Genomic DNA, 19,104 nt, shown 5'->3' with positions numbered 1-19,104 from the left:
CCAGGGCTGAAATGGCTAGCACGAGAGGGCACAGTTTTAAGGTGCTTGGAAGTAGGTACAGAGGAGATGTCAGGGGAAAGTTTTTTTACTCAGAGAGTGGTGAGTGCGTGGAATGGGCTGCCGGCAACGGTGATGGAGGCTATACTATAGGTATTTTAAGAGACTCCTGGATGGATACATGGAGCTTAGGAAAATAGAGGGGTATGGGTAACCCTAGGTAATTTCTGAGGTAAGGACATGTTTGTGGGCCAAAGGGCCTGTATTGCGCTGTAGGTTTTCTATGTTTCTATGTTTCTAACTTTCAGGAAGTACTGGGAGGAAACCTTTATGAAGAGCCAGAGTTTTGACAGTAGGTTAAACTGCACCCCAAACCTAATGGGGTTTGGGGTGAGGGAGAAGGAGGGAGCGAGACTGGAGCAACAACCGAAGGAGAGGGTAGAGAGAAGCAGATTGGAGGGAGGCTGGAGCAATGGCTGGAGGAGAGGGGAGAGAGAAGCCAATTGCCTTCTAAACAGAGCAACCTCTCCCTCATCACTTCCCTCTCAAACGAGCACACTGACTTCCTCTGACTCTACTGCATGCCACCCACTTACTAGGGGGGACATGCAAGGAAACCAGGAAGAATCTCGCACAATTAAAAATATATATCTTAAAGATTACCTTTATTTGTCACATCTGCATCAAGACATCGTGAAATGTGACATTTGCATCAATGGCCAACACAGTCCGAGGATCGTGCTGGGGCAGCCCACAAGTGGCAGCGCTGCATGCCTACAACATGTTAACTCTAACCCATATCTTTGAAATGTGGAAGGAAACCTGAGCACCTGGAGGAAACCCACATAGTCACAGGGAGAAGGTACAATCTCCTTACAGAGTGTGGCGGGATTGGAACACCAATTGTTGATAACTGGCACTATCAAGCATTACACTGACCGTTTCAAAGATGTACCCCCCTTATGCGGGGTTATAGGGGGAATGTGGAGACACTAGAGATCATGATCAAACATGGATGCAGCAACTTTATTAGCTGCATCAATGTTTTGCCCCTTTAACTTGCTACTGATAGATCAAAGTTCAAAGTAAATGTATTATCAATGTACGTACAGTATACTTTACCATACACTACCCTGAGATTCATTTTCTTGCAGGCATTTGTAATAAAACAAAGAAGTACAATTGAACCAATGAAAAACTACACACAAAGGCTAACAATGCGAAAAGAAGACAAACCGTGAAAATTCAAAAAAACCAAATTATAATAATAGAAATAGATAGACAGTTAGATAATACTGAGAACAAGAGTTGTCAAGTCCTTGAAAGTGAGCCATAGGTTGTAAAATTAGTTCAGTGTTGTGGTGAGTGAAATGATCCACAATGGTTCAAAAGCCTGATGATTGAAGGGTAGTAACTGTCCCCAAACCTGGTGGGATGGGACCCAAGGGTCACGTACCTCCTCCTTGACTGCAGCAGTGGGAAGGGAGCATGGTGTGGATGGTGGTCTTTAAGGCAGTTGGTTTGAAACCTCAACTTTTTAAGAAGCAAGTACGGAACATAATGTCAAGTCAAGTCAAGTCACATTTTATTGTCATTTCGACCATAACTGCTGGTACAGTACACAGTAAAAACAGGACGTTTTTCAGGATCATGGTGCAACATGAAACAATACAAAAACTACACTGAACTACGTAAACCAACACAAAAACTACACTAGACTACAGACCTACCCAGGACTGCATAAAGTACACAGAACAGTGCAGGCATTACAATAAATAATAAACAAGACAATAGGCACAGCAGATGGCAGTAGGTTGGTAGTCCGATGGCTTGGGGGAATATTTGTTACATAAATAAACAGCTGAATGGCGGCATCCGGGATTCCGTCCATTTCTGTACTCCCGCCGAGTATTTCGTTGTCACAGATGCAGTCCAATTTAATGTCTATTGGAGAGCAGAATGGACGGGAGAGCCGGCCGGCTAGGCCTTGCTTTTTTCCTGGCACGGACTCCTGCCCGCTCGCCTCACTTCCGCTTCCTCGCACACCGCTTATGACAACCCCACCTCCGGCCACCGGCATCAGGCGACTCCGAGGACTGTAGGCCCGATTCCCTTAGCAAGCTGAGGTCGCACAATCTAACCAGCAGATTTCCATGAAGGTTTGTTTTTGGGCGATCTCTGTACTGTAGCAGTATCTGGTGATGGTAGATAGTCACTCTGTTATCCATTGCCCTAAATCCTAATTGTGCCTTCAAATTAAATTAAATTAAAAAACTGAATTAAAATAGCAGCAGATCCGAAAGACCACTGCTGCCGTGTGCTGCGCCGCCTACAGAGTGCAGGAACATTTAGAATTGAAGCAATTATTGACTGCAGAACACTAGGTTTCATAAGTGGAATCAAAAGGAAGGGGAGTGCATTTCAGCTTACATGGCTGAACTGAAGAAATCGCCTGAGCATTGTCAGTTCAGTGATCAGCTTAATGATGTACTGAGAGATTGTTCAGTTTGTCGAATCTTACAAGAAAACAGCTCCTAACTGAAACATAACTCACATATAAATTGAAATGGCTGCCTCAGTGGAAACAGCGGCCAGGGTCACGATTCAGTTGAAGCCAGAGAGGAAACTGAAAATGAACAAATTCACAATATCTAAACAGAAACCAGCCTGGCCGAACAAACTGTGCTACCGCTGTGGCAGGGACTCAGGTACACCAGACCAATGCAGGTTTAAAGGCAGAATCTGCAGAAAATGCAACAAAGACAGACACATACAAAGAGCATGTCAGCAGACAAAAATAAACGGGCTGCACAGGGAAGAGAAAAAAGACAAAAAGTCACTTCGCAGTTTCAAAAACTACAATGTGAAAACTAACAGGAGAAAAGCAATAATGCTTACAGCAGAAATGAATGGCAAATTAATTAAAATGGATTTGGACCCTGGCTTGGCTGTTTCTGTCATTCTACAAAATGAGTTTGAACAGCATTTCAAAGATACTGAACTGATGCCTGCAGATATCCAACTAAGATCTTATACAGGAGAAAAGATAACTCCCGTGGGAATGACATTCATAACAGTGAAATACAACAAGCAAATAGCCACATTGGGCTTGTATGTGGTAAAGCAGGAGGGCCAGTGTTGGGGGGCTGTGAGTGCTTGAGAAAACTACAACTCAATTGGAGGTCCATCCACCATTTTCATGCCACATTCCCTTCAACAGAATCGACCGAAAGCAAATTAAGAAAGGTACTAGATGGTGCCGCAGCGCTGTTCAGGGATGGGGGCTCTGGAAAACTCAAACATATCAAGGGTAAAATAGTGTTAAAGAAAATGCCACACCTAAGTTTTACAAAGCCCATCCAGTTCCTTATAAAGTAGCCAGTGAGTAATATCACATGGAGGCTGAAGTAATTCTTTCCAAGGTTGAATGGAGCTCATGGGCAATGCCAGTGGTCTCACCAGCCAAGAGGAATGGTTCTGTCAAGGACTGTGCTGATTTAATGTCACCATCAACATAGTACTGAAAGGAGATTAATATCATCTGCCTAGGATAGATAGCTTTGAAAACCTTTCTAGAGGGAAACAGTTCAGTAAAGTGGACTTAGCTGAGAACTACATACAGATGGGGATAGAAGAAGAGACCAAAGTGTTTCTCACTACAAACACTCAGAAAGAGCTTTATCGCTTTAAAAAGCTCATTTTCAGAGTAACATCTGTACCTGCACTCTTGGCCGAAAGCTATGGACCAGGTACTGCAAGACTGTCCAGACACTCAGTGTTACCTGGATGGCATCATTGTTACTGGTGAGGATGACAACGAACATCTCCAAAATTTCAAGACAGTGTTAAAAAGATTAGAAGATTACAGGCTCAGAGCATGATACAAGTGTGAACTCATTAAACCAATCATCACCTACTGTGGTCACAATAAAACTAAACGACGACAGTAAACCAGGTCCTTTTCCCATCCTCCCACCCACCCATCCACACCTCCAGCTCCAGGACAGGCTGCCTGTGGGCGTCCAGTCCTTGGCCCTTGACCTAGGCTAAAGAAATTCCTCCTCATCTCTGTTCTAAATGGACATCCCTCTATTCTGAGGCAGTACCCTCTGGTCCTAGACTCTCCCACAGTAGGAAACATCCTCTCCACATCCACTCTATCTAGGCCTTTCAATATTCAATAGGTTTCATTGAGAACCCCCGCCCCCTTCATTCTTCTGAACTCCAGTGAGTACATGCCCACAGCCAACAAATATTCCTCATACATTAACCTTTTCATTGCCAGGACCATTCTCATTAAGCTCCTTTGGACCCGCTCTAATGCCAGCACATCCTTTTTTAGATAAGGGACAAAAGCTGCTCACATTACTCCAGATGCAACCTGACCAATGCCTTATAAAGCCTCAGAGATGTCCCGCTCCACAGACAGAGCTCAAAGCTCCCAGTGATGCTCTAGTGCAGTCCTGAGGGATGCATCACTGTTGGGGATACTGTCAACTGGATCAACTATCCAACTTGCGGTTCTGTCCACCTGGAGCATTTAAAGATCCCACAGGTCTATTTTAAAGCAGAGGTCTACCTTGATGTTCTGACTTATATTTCAAAGTTCAAAGTAAATTTATTTTCTAAGTACATACTCTATACCAAATGTCCCATACAGTATACATGCTTTTCTTGAAGATAATCACAATAGATACAAAGAAACACAATGGTTCAATGTAAACCTACACACAAAGACAAACAGCCAATGTACAAAAGAAGACAAACTGTGCAAATACAGAAAAAGTAATAAATAATATTGAGAACATGAGTTCTAGAGTCCTTGAAAATGGGTCCATTGTTCGTTCGTTAAGCCCATCACCCCTACAGGGGCATAGGCCCCCGACACAGCTCACCAGAGTCCTCTGTCCTGGGCCAGTCTCTCTTGTCCCCAAGTATAGCCCATCTTCGAAGATCTTTGCTTTCCCAGGAATGAGGTCTTTGGAGCTTCTGTGAGCATGCTTGTAGCTCTGCATTTTTATAGGATGGGGGTTCCATGCCCAACCCTCCTCCTTTCACAGCCGAGCTTGGGCCTGTCCACAGTGGAGTTAAATCCACAGGACGTGGAATCAATTTAATGTTGAGGTGAGTGAAGTTAGCCACACCAGTTCAGGAGCCTGACGGTTGAAGGGTAATAACTGTTCATGAACCTGATGGTGTGGGACCTAAGCCCCCTGTACCTGCTTCCTGATGGTAGCAGTGAGAAGAGAGCATGGCCTGGGTGGTGGGGGTCCCTGACGATGGATGTTGCTTCTCAGTGACAACGCTTCATGTAGATGTGCTCATTGGCGGAGAGGGCTTTTCCCATGATGGACTGGACCATATCCACTTCTTTTCTGCAGGATTTTCCACACCAGGCTGTGATGCAGCCAGTCAATCTCCACTGCACATATATAGAAGTCTGACGAAGTTTCACAAGTCATGCTGAATCTTTGCAAACTCCTAAGGAAGTGGAGGCACTGAAGCGATAACACCAAGGATTTTAAAGTGGCTGGTTCTCTCCACTTCTGAGTCCCCAGTGAGGACCAGCTCATGAACCTCCTGTCTCCTCCTCCTGAAGTCAATAATCAGCTCCTTGGTCTTGCTGACACCGAGTGAGAGGTTGTTGTTGTGACACCACTCAGCCAAATTTTCACTCTCCCTCCGATATGCTGATCCGTCACCACCTTTGATTTGGCCCATGACAGTGGTGTCGTCAGCAAACTTGAATATTGCTTTGGAGCTGTACTTCACCTCACAGTCATGAGTGTGAAGCGAGTAGAGCAGGGGGAAGGTGGTGCTCCTGTGCTGATGGAGATTGTGGAGGAGATGTTGTTACCAATCTGAACTGACTGGAGTCTGCGAGTGAGGAAGTTATTTGTCTACAAACACTGCACTTTCTCTGTAACCGTAACACTAGATTCTGCATTTTGTTCTTTTTTCTTTTGTACTTCCTCAGTTTGAAATGATCTGTCAGGATGGCATGTAAACAAAAGTTTTCACTGTATCCTGGTCCATGTGACAATAATAAACCAATCACCAGTTATCATACGGTCTGTGCCTGCATCAACATTGTACTTCATGTAGACACGCATCGTGCACAAGTACAAAAGGAATACACTACGCCATCCAATAAATAACATCGCAGACTTCATAGTTTTCTTTCCTGAACGGAAAAAGTGCATCAATTCATGAGTGACAGCCAAAGGCCACCACCAACAACAAGATGCAACATTTCCTCTGTTATTTAACTGAAGGCACGCTTCTCTTTATTAGCCAAAGCACTGAGTTACTAACACTTTGGACAAACTTTTATAGATGCACAGTGGAGAGTATCCAGACTAGTTGCATCACAGCCAAGTGTGGAAACTCCAATGCCCTTAAATGGAAAATCCTACAAGAAAGTAGTGGATGTGGCCTAGTCAGTCACCTCCCCACCATTGAGCACATCAATAAGGAGTGCTGCCAGAAGAAAGCAGCATCCATCATAGAGGAACCCTCCCTCCAGGCCACGCTCTCTTCTCACTGCTGTCATCGGGTATGAGGTACAGAAGCCTGAACCACTAGTTCATGAACAGTTACTACCCTACAATCATCAGGTTCCTGAACCAGTGTGGATAACTTCACTCACCACGACTTCGAACTGATTCTACAACTTACAGACTCACTCTTTACAACTCAGGGTCTCAGTATTATTTGTATATTTCCAGTTTGTCTTCTTTTGCACAATAGCTGTATATCAGTGTTTGTTTATGTACAGCTTTTTGTAAATTCTGCTGTACTTCTTTATTTTTCTGCAAATGCCTGCAAGATGATGAATTTCAAGGTAATATACAGTAACAAATACCTACTCTGATAATAAATTTTATTCTGACTTTGAGTGCAAGAGTCAGGAGGTTATACTGCAGCTTTCTAGAACTCTGGTCAGGCCACGTCTGGAGTATTGCATCCAACTCCGGTTGCCCTGCTATCGGAAGGATGTGGAGGGTTTGGAGAGGTGAAAAGATTTACTCGGACCAACACATACAGAATGTTGGAGGAACTCAGCAGGCCAGGCTGAGAAAAGCAGCCAGCATAATCAAGGACCCCTCCTACGTTCATCATTCTCTTTTCCTCTCTGCCCTCCCATCGGGCAGAGGTTTGGAAACATGACCAGCAGTTTCATGGACAGCTTTGATCCCATTGTTATAAGACTCTAGAACATATGACGAAGGTGAACCCAGTCTACCTCACTGTGGCCCATGCACCTGACTGCACTTTCTCAGTAAACAGAACAATATATTCTGCACTCTGTTTTTCTGGTACCTCCTTGGTGTACTTATGTATGGAACGATCTGGATGGCAAGCAAACAGAACTTTTTCTCCATAACTCAGTACGTTTCCCCGCCTCAGGAAAGCAGCCAACATAATCAAGACTCCCTCCCGCCTCACTCATTCTCTCTTCTTACTCATGCCACTGGGCAGAAGATTCCAAAGTTTAAAACATGACCACCAGGTTCAAGGACAGCTTCTATCCTGTTCTAATTTGGCCATTCCGTCTTCTTACTCACGCCACCAGGTAGAAGATACAAAAGCTTGAAAACACATACAACCAGGCTCAAGAACAGCTCCTATCCTGTTGTAATTAGACTCCTGAATAAGATCTTAAGCCCATAAGTCAAAGGAGCAGCATTAAGCCATTTGGCCCATCAAATGTGCTCTGCCACTGGCCGTGGCTGATTGATACTTCCTCTCAACCCCATTCTCCTGCTTTCCCTCTGTAACATTTGACGCCCCAACTAATCAAGACCTCTTGCACAAAATGATGAACTGTTGATCTCTCAATCTACCTTGTCATGGATGGTGCGCTTTAATATTTAAAAGTTCAAAGTAAATTTATTATCAAAGTGCATATATGTCACATATACAACCATGAGATTCATTTTCTTGCAGCATTCTTAATAAATCCAATAACCATAATAGAATCAATGAAAGATTGCACCCAACAGGCCAAGTTAACCAGTGTGCAAAAGACAATAAACTGTGCAAACACAAAAAGAAAGAAAGAAATAATAAAGATAATAATAAATAAGCAATAAATGTCAAGAACATGAGATGAGGAGCCTTTGAAAGTGAGTCCACAGTTTGTTGGAATATCTCAGTGATGGGGCAAGTGAAGGTGAGTAAAATTATCCCTTCCGGTTCAGGAGCCTGATTGTTAATAACTGTTGCTGAACCTGGTGGTGTGAATCCTGAGGCTCCTGTATCTTCTTTCTGATTGCAGTAGTGAAAAGAGAGCATGGCCTGGGTGGCGGGGGGTCCTTGATGCTGGATGCTGCTTTCCTGCAACAGTGTTTCATGTAGATGTGCTCAATGCTGGGTGGGCTTTACCCGTGATGAACTGGACCATATCCAATGTTCCTTCTTTTGCTACTAGTGCACAAGGGAACTTAAGCTGTGCAGAAAGGGTTGTCACCTTCTACCTCATTGGCATGTTGAGTATATTTCACGATTGTACACAATCACATTTCCTTTTCCACTTTCTGATGCAGACGGTGTTGACAACATGGAGTTTGTGATGATTTGTTGCAGATTTTAGAACTGGCTTGTTTATACTGTTTTTATTGAAGAACGTGCTAATTCACTGTCAAATGCCAAACTGTGAAGCACAAAAGAACTGCCAGTTCATTTAAAGTGGAAACCTCTACCTCACGAGGTTGGGAAAGTGAAGCTGCGAGGAATATTTATGTACAACACAGAAACTGCTGTTACCTTCATGTATTGTCGCGATGCAAAAGTTGCTAGAGAATTTACAAGTGGGAAGAAGGATCGACTATAGCTCAGCATTTCATACCATCATTCTCACAATCTTGATTGAGAAGTTGCAGAACCTGGGCCTCTGTACCTCCCTCTGCAATTAGATCCTCCACTTCCTAAATCTATTCAATATACGTAATTGATTTACTTGTGTTTACCGCAATTTGGGCCGAGACTAAATAAAGGGTCCTGACAGAGGGTCTCGGGCTGAAACATCGACTGTTCATTTCCCTCCATGGATGGCGCCTAACCTGTTGAACCCCTTCACATTTTGTGTGTGTTGAACACGGTGAGGGCTGGTTTTGCAAATGTGGCTGAACATCATCCCTGTAACGGACAGCACTCCAAACTGACCCAAGTTTGAGGAAACAGATCAAAATGGCCTCATCAGGTAGTTGGCAGTGATATCGGGTACAGATTCTTTTATGTATCAAAATAATCGTTTTTCACTATAAAGTTATTTACAATAAACCAGTCAATACCTTTTCATTGTTTACTTTCAAAGTCAGTGTTTCCAGTATTATTCTGTTACATTCCCACACATCCATGACACTGCTGCCACCCTTGTGACGTTGTTCACTACTACCATAACTGAGGGGCTTCATCCTCACCTCGTTCCTCCCTCTCCAGTAGCAGAAGAACCCTACACTGAAGGTTGGTGCGACCAACACACGGGCCCAGTGGGGAAGGTCTGAGCCCTTGTGGTGGCCCACCAGGCTTTAGCGCTTCCCTCAGCGTGTAATTCTGCGGCCCGGAATGTGCCAGTCGGCAGCATTCCTGCTGGATATCTCGGCGTGCTGGGCAGACCAAGGGAGTCTTTCACCAAGCTGAATATCTGCCAGCAGCACCGGCTATTTGTCTCCGTGAGCGTCCCTGGGAACAGCCTGGAGATCAGAGCAAAGTGTGACAGGGGCCCTTTCATCTTTCTCCACACCCTCTTCTCAAGTCCACAGTCCACAAAGAGGTGAGCTTCCCCGCTACGGTCGTCCCACAGTGGCAGAGACGCTCCGGGCATGCAGGAGGGGCCCCTCACATCATCAACTAGACAAGGTCTTGGTCCCTGTTGGTGAGGCCTGGCGATGCAGCATGCTGCCAGGTGGTATGGACCACCCCATCAATGCTCAGGAAACCACCCACTCTCTGCAGTGTCTGCAGGTCATTCTGAGCCATTCACTTCCTGATGGACTTGTGGTCAAAGCTGTTGGTCTGGGTCATTGCATAGCAACGGGGCCAGACCCATCCTTCGCCACACCGGGGACAGAGAGAACCTTGGCACGTCGTAGATGCAGCTGCAATCATTGTGCCCAGGAACTTGTGGGTCAAGCAACACAAACAAGTCAGTGCAAAGACCAGGAGAGGAGGAGCACTTCGTTGTTCATATGGGGCTCTTGATGTTAGATCTTTTGTCATCTTCAAAAGGCAATCCTCAGAAAGGCAGCATCCATCATGAAGGACCCCATCACCCAGGTCATGCCCCTTTCTCATTGCTACCATCAAGGAGATGGTACAGGAGCCTGAAGACACACACTCAACATTTTGGGAACAGCTTCTTCCCCTCCACCATCAGATTTTTGAACAGACAATGAACCCATGAATACCACCTCACTATCTTTATCGTTTATTGCTCTCTTTTTGCACCACTGAATTAATTTAATTTTTTAAAGTATATTTCTTATTGTAATTTATAGTTTTTTAAAAATAAATTATTATGTGTTGTTATGTACTGTTAGAACAAAACAAGTTTCATGACATAAAGGCAATGATATTAAACCTGATTCTGATTCTGGAAGATGTTGTAGTAACCGAGGAAGAAATGACAGTGTGTCACTTGCATTCCAGAAATTCCAGTTGTCATTATGCAAACCTACCATCAACTTGTTGGAGATGATGATATGTTCAGTCATTCGTCTACAGGTGGAAACTCCCAACACAGGTAGTTTGACATTTATTGAAGAGAATGCAATGCTAAACATCGGCCATTTCTCCGGCCATTTCTCCAGAAGGGTGGCATTGAGGACACTATTGATAGAAGAATCTCCGTGACTTTAAAAACAGAGATTGTTGTTGCAAAGGACTAACTGTAATGGATTATACAGAAAAGTATCTTGAGTCAATATCACTCTCAAGAGGCCAGTTAACGGCTGTGAAACGAAAGGGTTGCTTGTATGGTTGGTTCGTTCATTATTGTCTTCAAAAGGCGGCATCCGTCATTAAGGGCACTTGGCACCCCGGGACATTCTCTCTTCTCATTACTATCATCGGGGGGGGGGGAGGTACGGGAGCCTGAAGACACACAACGTTTTAGAAACAGTTTCTTCCCCTCTGCCATCAGAGTTCTGAATAGACAATGAACCATGAACACTACCTTGTTATTTTTGCACTAGTTAATTTAGTTTATATAAATATATTCCTTAAGGTTGTCATAGCTGGGGGGTGCAGTGGTGGGATAAGCTCCCACTACCTATCAAATGCTCCCAATGGCATACATCTCAAATAGCCGCTGACACCCAAGTCCAGCTCCTGGCCTTGATGCATGCCTTAGTTAGGCGGAACCGCTTCTACTGACAGGAGAAGAGGAAAAGGAGGGTCACTGCTGTCCTAAAGCCAGTCAGTTACAATATATTTCTTACTGTAATTTATTACGAATTGCAACATACTGCTGCTGCAGAACAATACATTTCACAAGGTGTGTCGATGATATTAAACCTGATTTTGTCACATGTACAGTGAGAAGTGCATACAGATCAGACCATTACCCAGTGCATGGAGACAGAGCAGTAACACAGCAGAATGAAGCGTAACAGCCACTGAAAGAGTGCCTTGCAGGTAAACGATAAAGTGCAAGAAAATAATGAAATGGATTGTGAGGGCAATGAGGCATAGCAGCAGAACCAGGCCATTCAGCCCATCAAGTCTGCTCTGCCACTCCACCCAGGCTGATTTATCATCCTGCCTTCTCCCTGTAACCTTTGACGCCTTGATTAATCGAGAACCTATCAAAGTAAGTGGGGGGAGTTGGGACTGATGAGAGGTGACAGTGACTGGATGGGCCAAATGGCCCTGTTCGGTGTTGTAAGATTACAGAGGGAGTGAACGCTAAACACCAGGCGCTGCAACCTCAACTGCGCAGAACCACACGAGACTCATTGTCCCTCTGTAACTGTCCCAAACAGAGCAGAGAGCTGAGAGCTGAGCACAGGTGAAATGGTTTGCGCTGTGGTGACATATTTTGCCTGCAGGGTGCTGCTGGGATTGTCCACGTTCTTCAGGAAAGCATAGGGAGGAGATCCACCAACGATTGTTAAAGGAAGTTGGTTGGGAAAGAACCTAATGCTACTCCAGACTGAAATGTGCAGGTGATAAACCGACTAACACGGCAGATACTGCAGACGATGGAAATCCAGAGCAGCACATACAGCGTGATGAGCGACGCAGTACGATAGCGTGTACGATAGTACAGTGTGTGATACGGGCTCAATTCCCGCCACTGTCTGTAAGGTTTGTAACTTCTCCCTGTGATAGCATGGGTGTCCTCCAGATACTCCCACATTCCAAAGATGTACGGGTTAGGGTTAGTGGGTTGTGGGTGTGCTACGTTGGTGCTGGAAGCTGCGGGACACCTGCACCTCCTCAGAATGTGTTGGCTGTTGACACAAAATGATGTGTTTCACTGGATGTTTCAATGTACATGTGACAAATAAAATTACCTTAAACGTTGGAGGAAATCAGCAGGTCGGGCAACATCTATGGAGGGGACTTCTGGGGCTGGAAAGGTAGGGGGCAGAGACAGCTGCCATCTTATTCTCCTTCCCCTCATCCCACCTTCTCTTCTTGCTTCTGCCCCCTTCTTTTCCAATCGAGATGAAGGGCCTCGAAGCGGAACATCGACTGTTTATTCCTCTCCGTAGATGCTGCCTGACCTGCTGAATTCCTCCAGCATTTTCTGTGTGTTGTTATGAAAGAACCAACATGGCCTGCATAGGTGTAATGGGCTGAATGGCCTCCTCCCCAAGTGCAAGCTCCTGTGATTGGATGAGTTGCACAGACATCTGAGGAGGCCGAGTCATTGGGTACATTTAAAGCAGAGGTTGATAGATTCTTGATTGATAAATGCATCAAAGGTTACAGACAGAAGGCAGGAGAATGGGGCTGAGAGAGAAAATAAATCAGCCATCACGGATAACAGAGCAGACTTTTCCTATGTCTTAAGGTTTTATGGTCTAAAGTTCCCAGTGTCATAGAGTAATAGAGTTATACAACATAGAAACAAGCCCTTTGGCCTAACTTCTCCATGGTAACCAAGATGGCCAGTCCCATTTGTCTGCAATAGAGTCACAGCACAGAAGCAGTGGATATTACCTGAAACGTACTGATTACACCATTACAAATGGACAATTGTGGAATCACAGACGGACCACAGGGAGGATTAACGATTGACTGCCAGTAACTACAAAGTAATGAAATGCGGTGGTGCGGCATTAGACGAATATTGCCTCAAACCATAAGACACACTGATACCACTATGATCAGTAATCTTCGGTACATTGAAAGGCCTAGACACAGTGGACAGGGAGAGGACGTTTCCAACAGTGGGAGACTCTGGGACCAGAGGGCACACTCTCAGAATCGAAGGATATCCTTTAGAACAGACATGAGGAGGAATTTTTATTTAACAGAGGAATCAGTGGTGAATCTGTGGAATTCATGGTCACGGACATCTGTGGAGGCCAGGTTACTGGGTATATTTAAAACAAAGTTTGTTAGGCTCTTGATTAGTCAGGGCAGGAGAATGGAGTTGAGAGGGATAATAAATCAGCCATGATGGAATGGCAGTGCAGACTCAATGGGCCAAATGGCCTGATCCTGCTCCAATCTTAGAAGATCCTGAGGATGTTGCTCAGATTTGAACTTAACTCATCAGAACCTTAGAACCACAGAACATTACAGCACAGTACAGGCCCTTATGCCCTCCATGTTGTGCCGACCCATATAATCCTTTAAAAAAGTACTAAACCCACACTACCCCATAACCCTCTATTTTTCTTTCATCTTGTGCCTGTCCAAGAGGCTCTTAAATACCCCTAATGTTTTACCCTCCATCACCATCCCTGGCAAGTCATTCCAGGCACCCACAACCCTCTGTGTAAAAAACTTACCCCTGATGTCTCCTCTAAACTTCCCTCCCTTAATTTTGTGCATATGCCCTCTGGCATTTGCTATTGGTGCCCTGGGAAACTGGTACTGACTATTCACCTTATCTATGCCTCTCATAATCTTGTAGACCTCTATCAAGTCCCCTCTCATTCTTCTATGCTCTAAAGAGAAAAGTCCCAGCTCTGCTAACCTTGCTTCATATGACTTGTTCTCCAAACCAGACAACATCCTGGTAAATCTCCTCTGCACCCTCTCCATAGCTTCCACATCCTTCCTATAATGGGGTGACCAGAATTGAAGTGTGGTCTCACCAGAGATTTGTAGAGTTGCAACATGACCTCTCTAATCTTGAACTCAATCCCCCTGTGAATGAAGCCTAGCATCCCATAGGCCTTCTTAACTACCCTATCAACCTGTGCAGCGACCTTGAGGGACATATGCATTTGAACCCCAAGGTCCCTTTGTTCATCCACATTCTTAAGTAACTGACCATTAATCCTGTACTCAGTCTTCTGGTTTGTCCTTCCAAACTGCATCACCTCACACCTAACCGGGTTGAACTTCATCTGCCTCTGCAGCCTGTCTATATCCTCTTGTAACCTTTGACAACCTACAGCTCCATCCACAACTCCTCCAATCTTTGTGTCATCCGCAAACTTACTCACCCATCCTTCCGCCTCTACATCCAGGTCATTTATAAAAATCACAAATAGCAGGGGTCCCAGGACAGATCCCTGCGGCACTCCACTAGTCACCGACCTCTAGGCTGAATACTTTCCTTCCACAACTACCCTCTGCTTTCTTCCTTTAAGCCAATTTTTTATACAAACAGCCAAGGTTCCACTTATCCCATGCCTCATGACTTTCTGGATGAGTCTCTCATGGGGGACCTTGTCAAATGCTTTGCTAAAGTCCATGTAGACCACATCCACTGCCCTACCCTCATCAATTTCTTTTGTTACCTCTTCAAAAAACTCAATCAGGCTCGTGAGGCACAATCTTCCCTTCACAAAGCCATGTTGACTATCCATGAGTAGACTGTACTTCTCCAAATGCTCGTTAATCCTATCCTTAAGAATCCTTTCCAGTAGTTTGCAGACCACCAACATAAGACTTACTAGTCTTTAGTTCCCAGGTTTCTCCTTATTACCTTTTTTAAACAAGGGAACTACATTTGCCATTCTCCAGTCCTCCGGCACTTCCCCTGTAGCCAAACAGGATTCAAAGATCATGGCTAATGCTCCTGTGATCTCTTCTCTCAATTCCCACAACAACCTTGGGTGTATCATATCCAGCCCTGGGGATTTATCAATCTTGATGTTTTTAAGAAGATCCAGCACCTCTTCTTCCATAATCTCCACATTGTCCAGCACACAGGCCTGCTCTATTTGGACCTCACCCTGATCAAGATCCTTTTCACTTGTGAATACTGAAGCAAAGTATTCATTTAGGATCTCCCCAACCTCCCCAGGTTCCTGAATGATCCATGAACCCATGAACTCTACCCAACTATTCCTTTTCGCACTATTTTTTTTTGGTAACATGGTTTTTTTTATGTCTTGGACTGTATTGCTGCCATAAAACAACACATTTCACAACGTTTGTCAGTGGTAATAAATCTGATTCTTATTCATGACCCACAAATGGGACAAGAAGATTTGACTCCCACTAATCATTTATTGGGGAAGGGAATTGCTACAACAACATTCTCAAACCCGGCCAAGGACAAGAGTTTCAGAAATACGAGACCACTCCCAATTCCACTCCATGTTGACTTGGAAATCTATCACCGGCCCTTCCTCACTGTAAAACAAATTCCAAGAGCTCCATCCCCAGTAACATTGTGCGGTGCTCATCCACACCAGAAGGACGTTGGTGATTCAAGAAGACAGCTCACCACCGGTGTTCTAGTGGCAAAGCTGGTAGAGCCACTGCCTCACAGATCCAGATTTTAAAATCTATACCAGCTACCCAGGTTTAAAATCCGCACCGGAGACCCAGGTTTAAACTCCGTACCGGAGACTCAGGTTTAAACTCCGTACCGGAGACCCAGGTTTAAACTCCGTACCGGAGACTCAGGTTTAAACTCCGTACCGGAGACCCAGGTTTAAACTCCGTACCGGAGACTCAAGTTTAAACTCCGTACCGGAGACCCAGGTTTAAAATCCGTACCGGATACCCAGGTTTAAAATCCGTACCGGAGACTCAGGTTTAAACTCCGTACCGGAGACCCAGGTTTAAAATCCGTACCTGATACCCAGGTTTAAACTCCGTACCAGAGACTCAGGTTTAAACTCCGTACCGGAGACTCAGGTTTAAACTCCGTACCGGAGACCCAGGTTTAAACTCCGTACCGGAGACTCAGGTTTAAACTCCGTACCGGAGACCCAGGTTTAAAATCCGTACCAGAGACCCAGGTTTAAACTCCGTACCGGAGACCCAGGTTTAAAATCCGCACCGGAGACTCAGGTTTAAAATCCGCACCGGAGACCCAGGTTTAAAATCCATAGCAGAGAACCAGGTTTAAAATCTGTACCAGACACCCATGTTTAAAAATCTTTACCAGACACCCAGGTTTAAAAATCTGTAGCAGAGACCCAGGTTTAAAAATCTTTACCAGAGACTCAGATTTAAAAATCTGTACCAGACACCCAGGTTAAAAAAAAAAGAAAGAAAAACAGAATTCAAAAATTTTAAAAATAGACCCTGGTTCAATCCGGATTTTCGAGTGCACTCTGCGTGGAGTTCGCACATCTACACAAGTACAGGTGGAATGAAAAACTTCTGAAGACAGCGTCAGTGACGCAGAGAATCAGATACATGACACTCAGAGAGAAACATTAACGGCAAAAATTATCCAAGACCCAAGGAACAGGCCCGATTTCCTGCTGTATCTCTCCCTGAAACAATAACCCCCTCCTGAGGGCAGTAAGGGATAGGCAATTGATGACAAACCTTCCCATACTTAGGATTCCTTTCCGTTTTGGGGCGGAAATTCGGCCCACCACAATTTATATTAAGGAATACAGAGGATTTGGCCCAATGCCAGGTTAAGCTAATTCTAACCGGTGTGAGACTGTGTGGGGCGGGCATGTAAAGCCATGGAACTGACCTGTGCATTGGAGGGACAGATGCCAGATAAAGAGGCAGCAGAGGTCACACCAGGCGTTTGCGGCCAGCGACGGCTCGAAGTGGTGTCCCTCGCCTCGCTTCCCTCCTTCCTCGGTGAAGATTGTCCTCACGTCCGGAGGTCGGTACCTCTTGCGCCCCTTGCCCAGGGGACCGACATCGTCCGCCGCCTTCCAGGGTCTCGCCTCCCTCTGCTCTCCCGCGCCGTTGGCGAGAGGCAGTGGAGCCGGGGAAGGCGCTCTTTCCTTGGCCACCTTCCCCCCTTTCATATCCCCTCCTGCGACCCGTGCTTCGCCCCCCTCAAGCCTCTTCCTACTTCGGAGGACAGGGCAGAGATAGGCGGTGGATCGGTGAGGCAGTCGGGGATCAGGTTTCAGATTCAACCCCAGGAGCGACACCTGACTCATAGACCGCCCGCACACGCTTTACACAACACATTAAGGAAGTCTCTCTGCGCGGGATTTATTTGCATTTTTTCCCCAAAATATTTTGTTCTGCAAGCGCCTGACAATGGGACCTTTGAACGGCACGCTGAGGTTGCGGGTTCAAGCCTCGCTCCGCCGTTCGGTTCCTATCTCCCTCTCCCTCGAATCCTCCTACCATACACCTACATGAGGGGTAACCTCACAAGGAAAAAACGCTGCAAACACTCAGCAGGTCAGGCAGCATCTGTGCAGAGAGAAACAGTTAAAGCTTCGGGATAAATAGCCGTTTGACACAACCTGTCTGAAACACTTAGTGTTTCTCCCTCCATAGATGCTGCCTGACACACTTGAGTGTTCTCAGTGCTTTCTGTTTTTATTTCAGGTTTTCAGAATCTCCAATTGAGTTTCATTAACCTAACAACCCACACATATTTGGGATTAGGAGGAAACAGGCAGAATTTGTGAACTCCACACAGGCCAGACATGACATCGCTCACACTGGAGCGATGAAGCAGGTCTAATCTGATGGACCACTGGTCAACAAAGAGATTCTGTAGTTGTTGCAAAGCAGGTTGCAAGATGCAGGTCGCGTCTGTGGCGAGGAAGGCAAATGCAATGTTAGCATTCATTTCGAGAGGACTAGAACTTAAAAGCAAGGAGATAATACTGAGGTTTCATAAGGCATTGGATAATTGTGAGCAGTTTTGGGCCCCATCATCTAAGAATAGATGTGCTGACATTGGAGAGACTCTAGAAGAGGTTTACGAGAATTATCCCAGGAATGAAAGGGTTAATGTGTGAGGAGAGTTTGATGGCTCTGGGCCTGTACTCATTGGAGTTTAGAAGAAAGGGAAGAATCTTCTTCAAACCTATCGAATATTGAAAAGCCTAGATAGAGTGAACATGGTGAGGATGTTTCCTATAGTGGGAGAGACTTTGACCAGAGGGCACAGCCTCAGAAGAGATAAGCAGACATTTCTTTAGCCAGAGGGTGCTGAATCTATAGAATTCATCACTACAGTCAGTTGTGAAGGCCAAGTCATTGGGTATGTTTAAAGAAGAGGTTGATTTAAGTTTTTGATTAGTCAAGAGAGAAGGCGGGAGAATGAGGTTGAGAGGGTAAATAAATTGGCCGTGATCAAATAGCAGAGCAGACGCAAAGGACTGAATGGCCTAATTCTGCTCCTATGTCTTAAGATCTTATGGAAATCTTGGGCAAAACATACAAAATGCTGGAGGAATTTAGCAGGTCAGGCAGCATCTACGGAGGGTAATGGACAAACTCCAATGGGAGGTACACTGACAGGGTGGAGGCCAAGAGATGATTCCATTGGGCCAGTCCTGATGAATAGTCTCAGCCCAAATGTTCCTTCATTATGGAGTCTTGAAGAAGGTACGCCAGTGGTTATACTTCATTAGGAGTCTGAGGAGAGTTAATATGTCACCAAAATTTCTACGGATGTATGGTTGAGAGCATTGTGACTGGTTACATCATTGCCTGGTATAGAAGCTCCAGTGCACAGGATCGAAAGAGGCTGCAGAGGGTTGTCATCTCAGCCAGCTCCATCATGGACACTAGCCACCC

At 45.2% G+C, this 19,104-nt stretch overlaps 1 protein-coding gene across 1 annotated transcript in view; it reads right to left on the bottom strand.

Annotated features, from left to right (window-relative positions):
• Nucleotides 1–17,477, bottom strand: part of rassf3 (Ras association domain family member 3) — a 247,356-nt gene extending 229,879 nt beyond the window's left edge. The window contains exon 1 of the mRNA XM_073058804.1: nt 17,078–17,477. Coding sequence (XP_072914905.1) covers nt 17,078–17,363 — 286 coding nt within the window. The 5' untranslated portion in view covers nt 17,364–17,477. The remainder of the gene's footprint in view (nt 1–17,077) is intronic.
• Between the last annotated feature and the right edge of the window lie 1,627 nt (nt 17,478–19,104).

Source organism: Hemitrygon akajei, chromosome 10 (assembly GCF_048418815.1).
Source record: "Hemitrygon akajei chromosome 10, sHemAka1.3, whole genome shotgun sequence".
NCBI lineage: Eukaryota > Metazoa > Chordata > Chondrichthyes > Myliobatiformes > Dasyatidae > Hemitrygon > Hemitrygon akajei.
The sequence above is the reverse complement of the archived record's forward strand: the minus strand, read 5'-3'. Positions and strand labels throughout refer to the sequence as shown.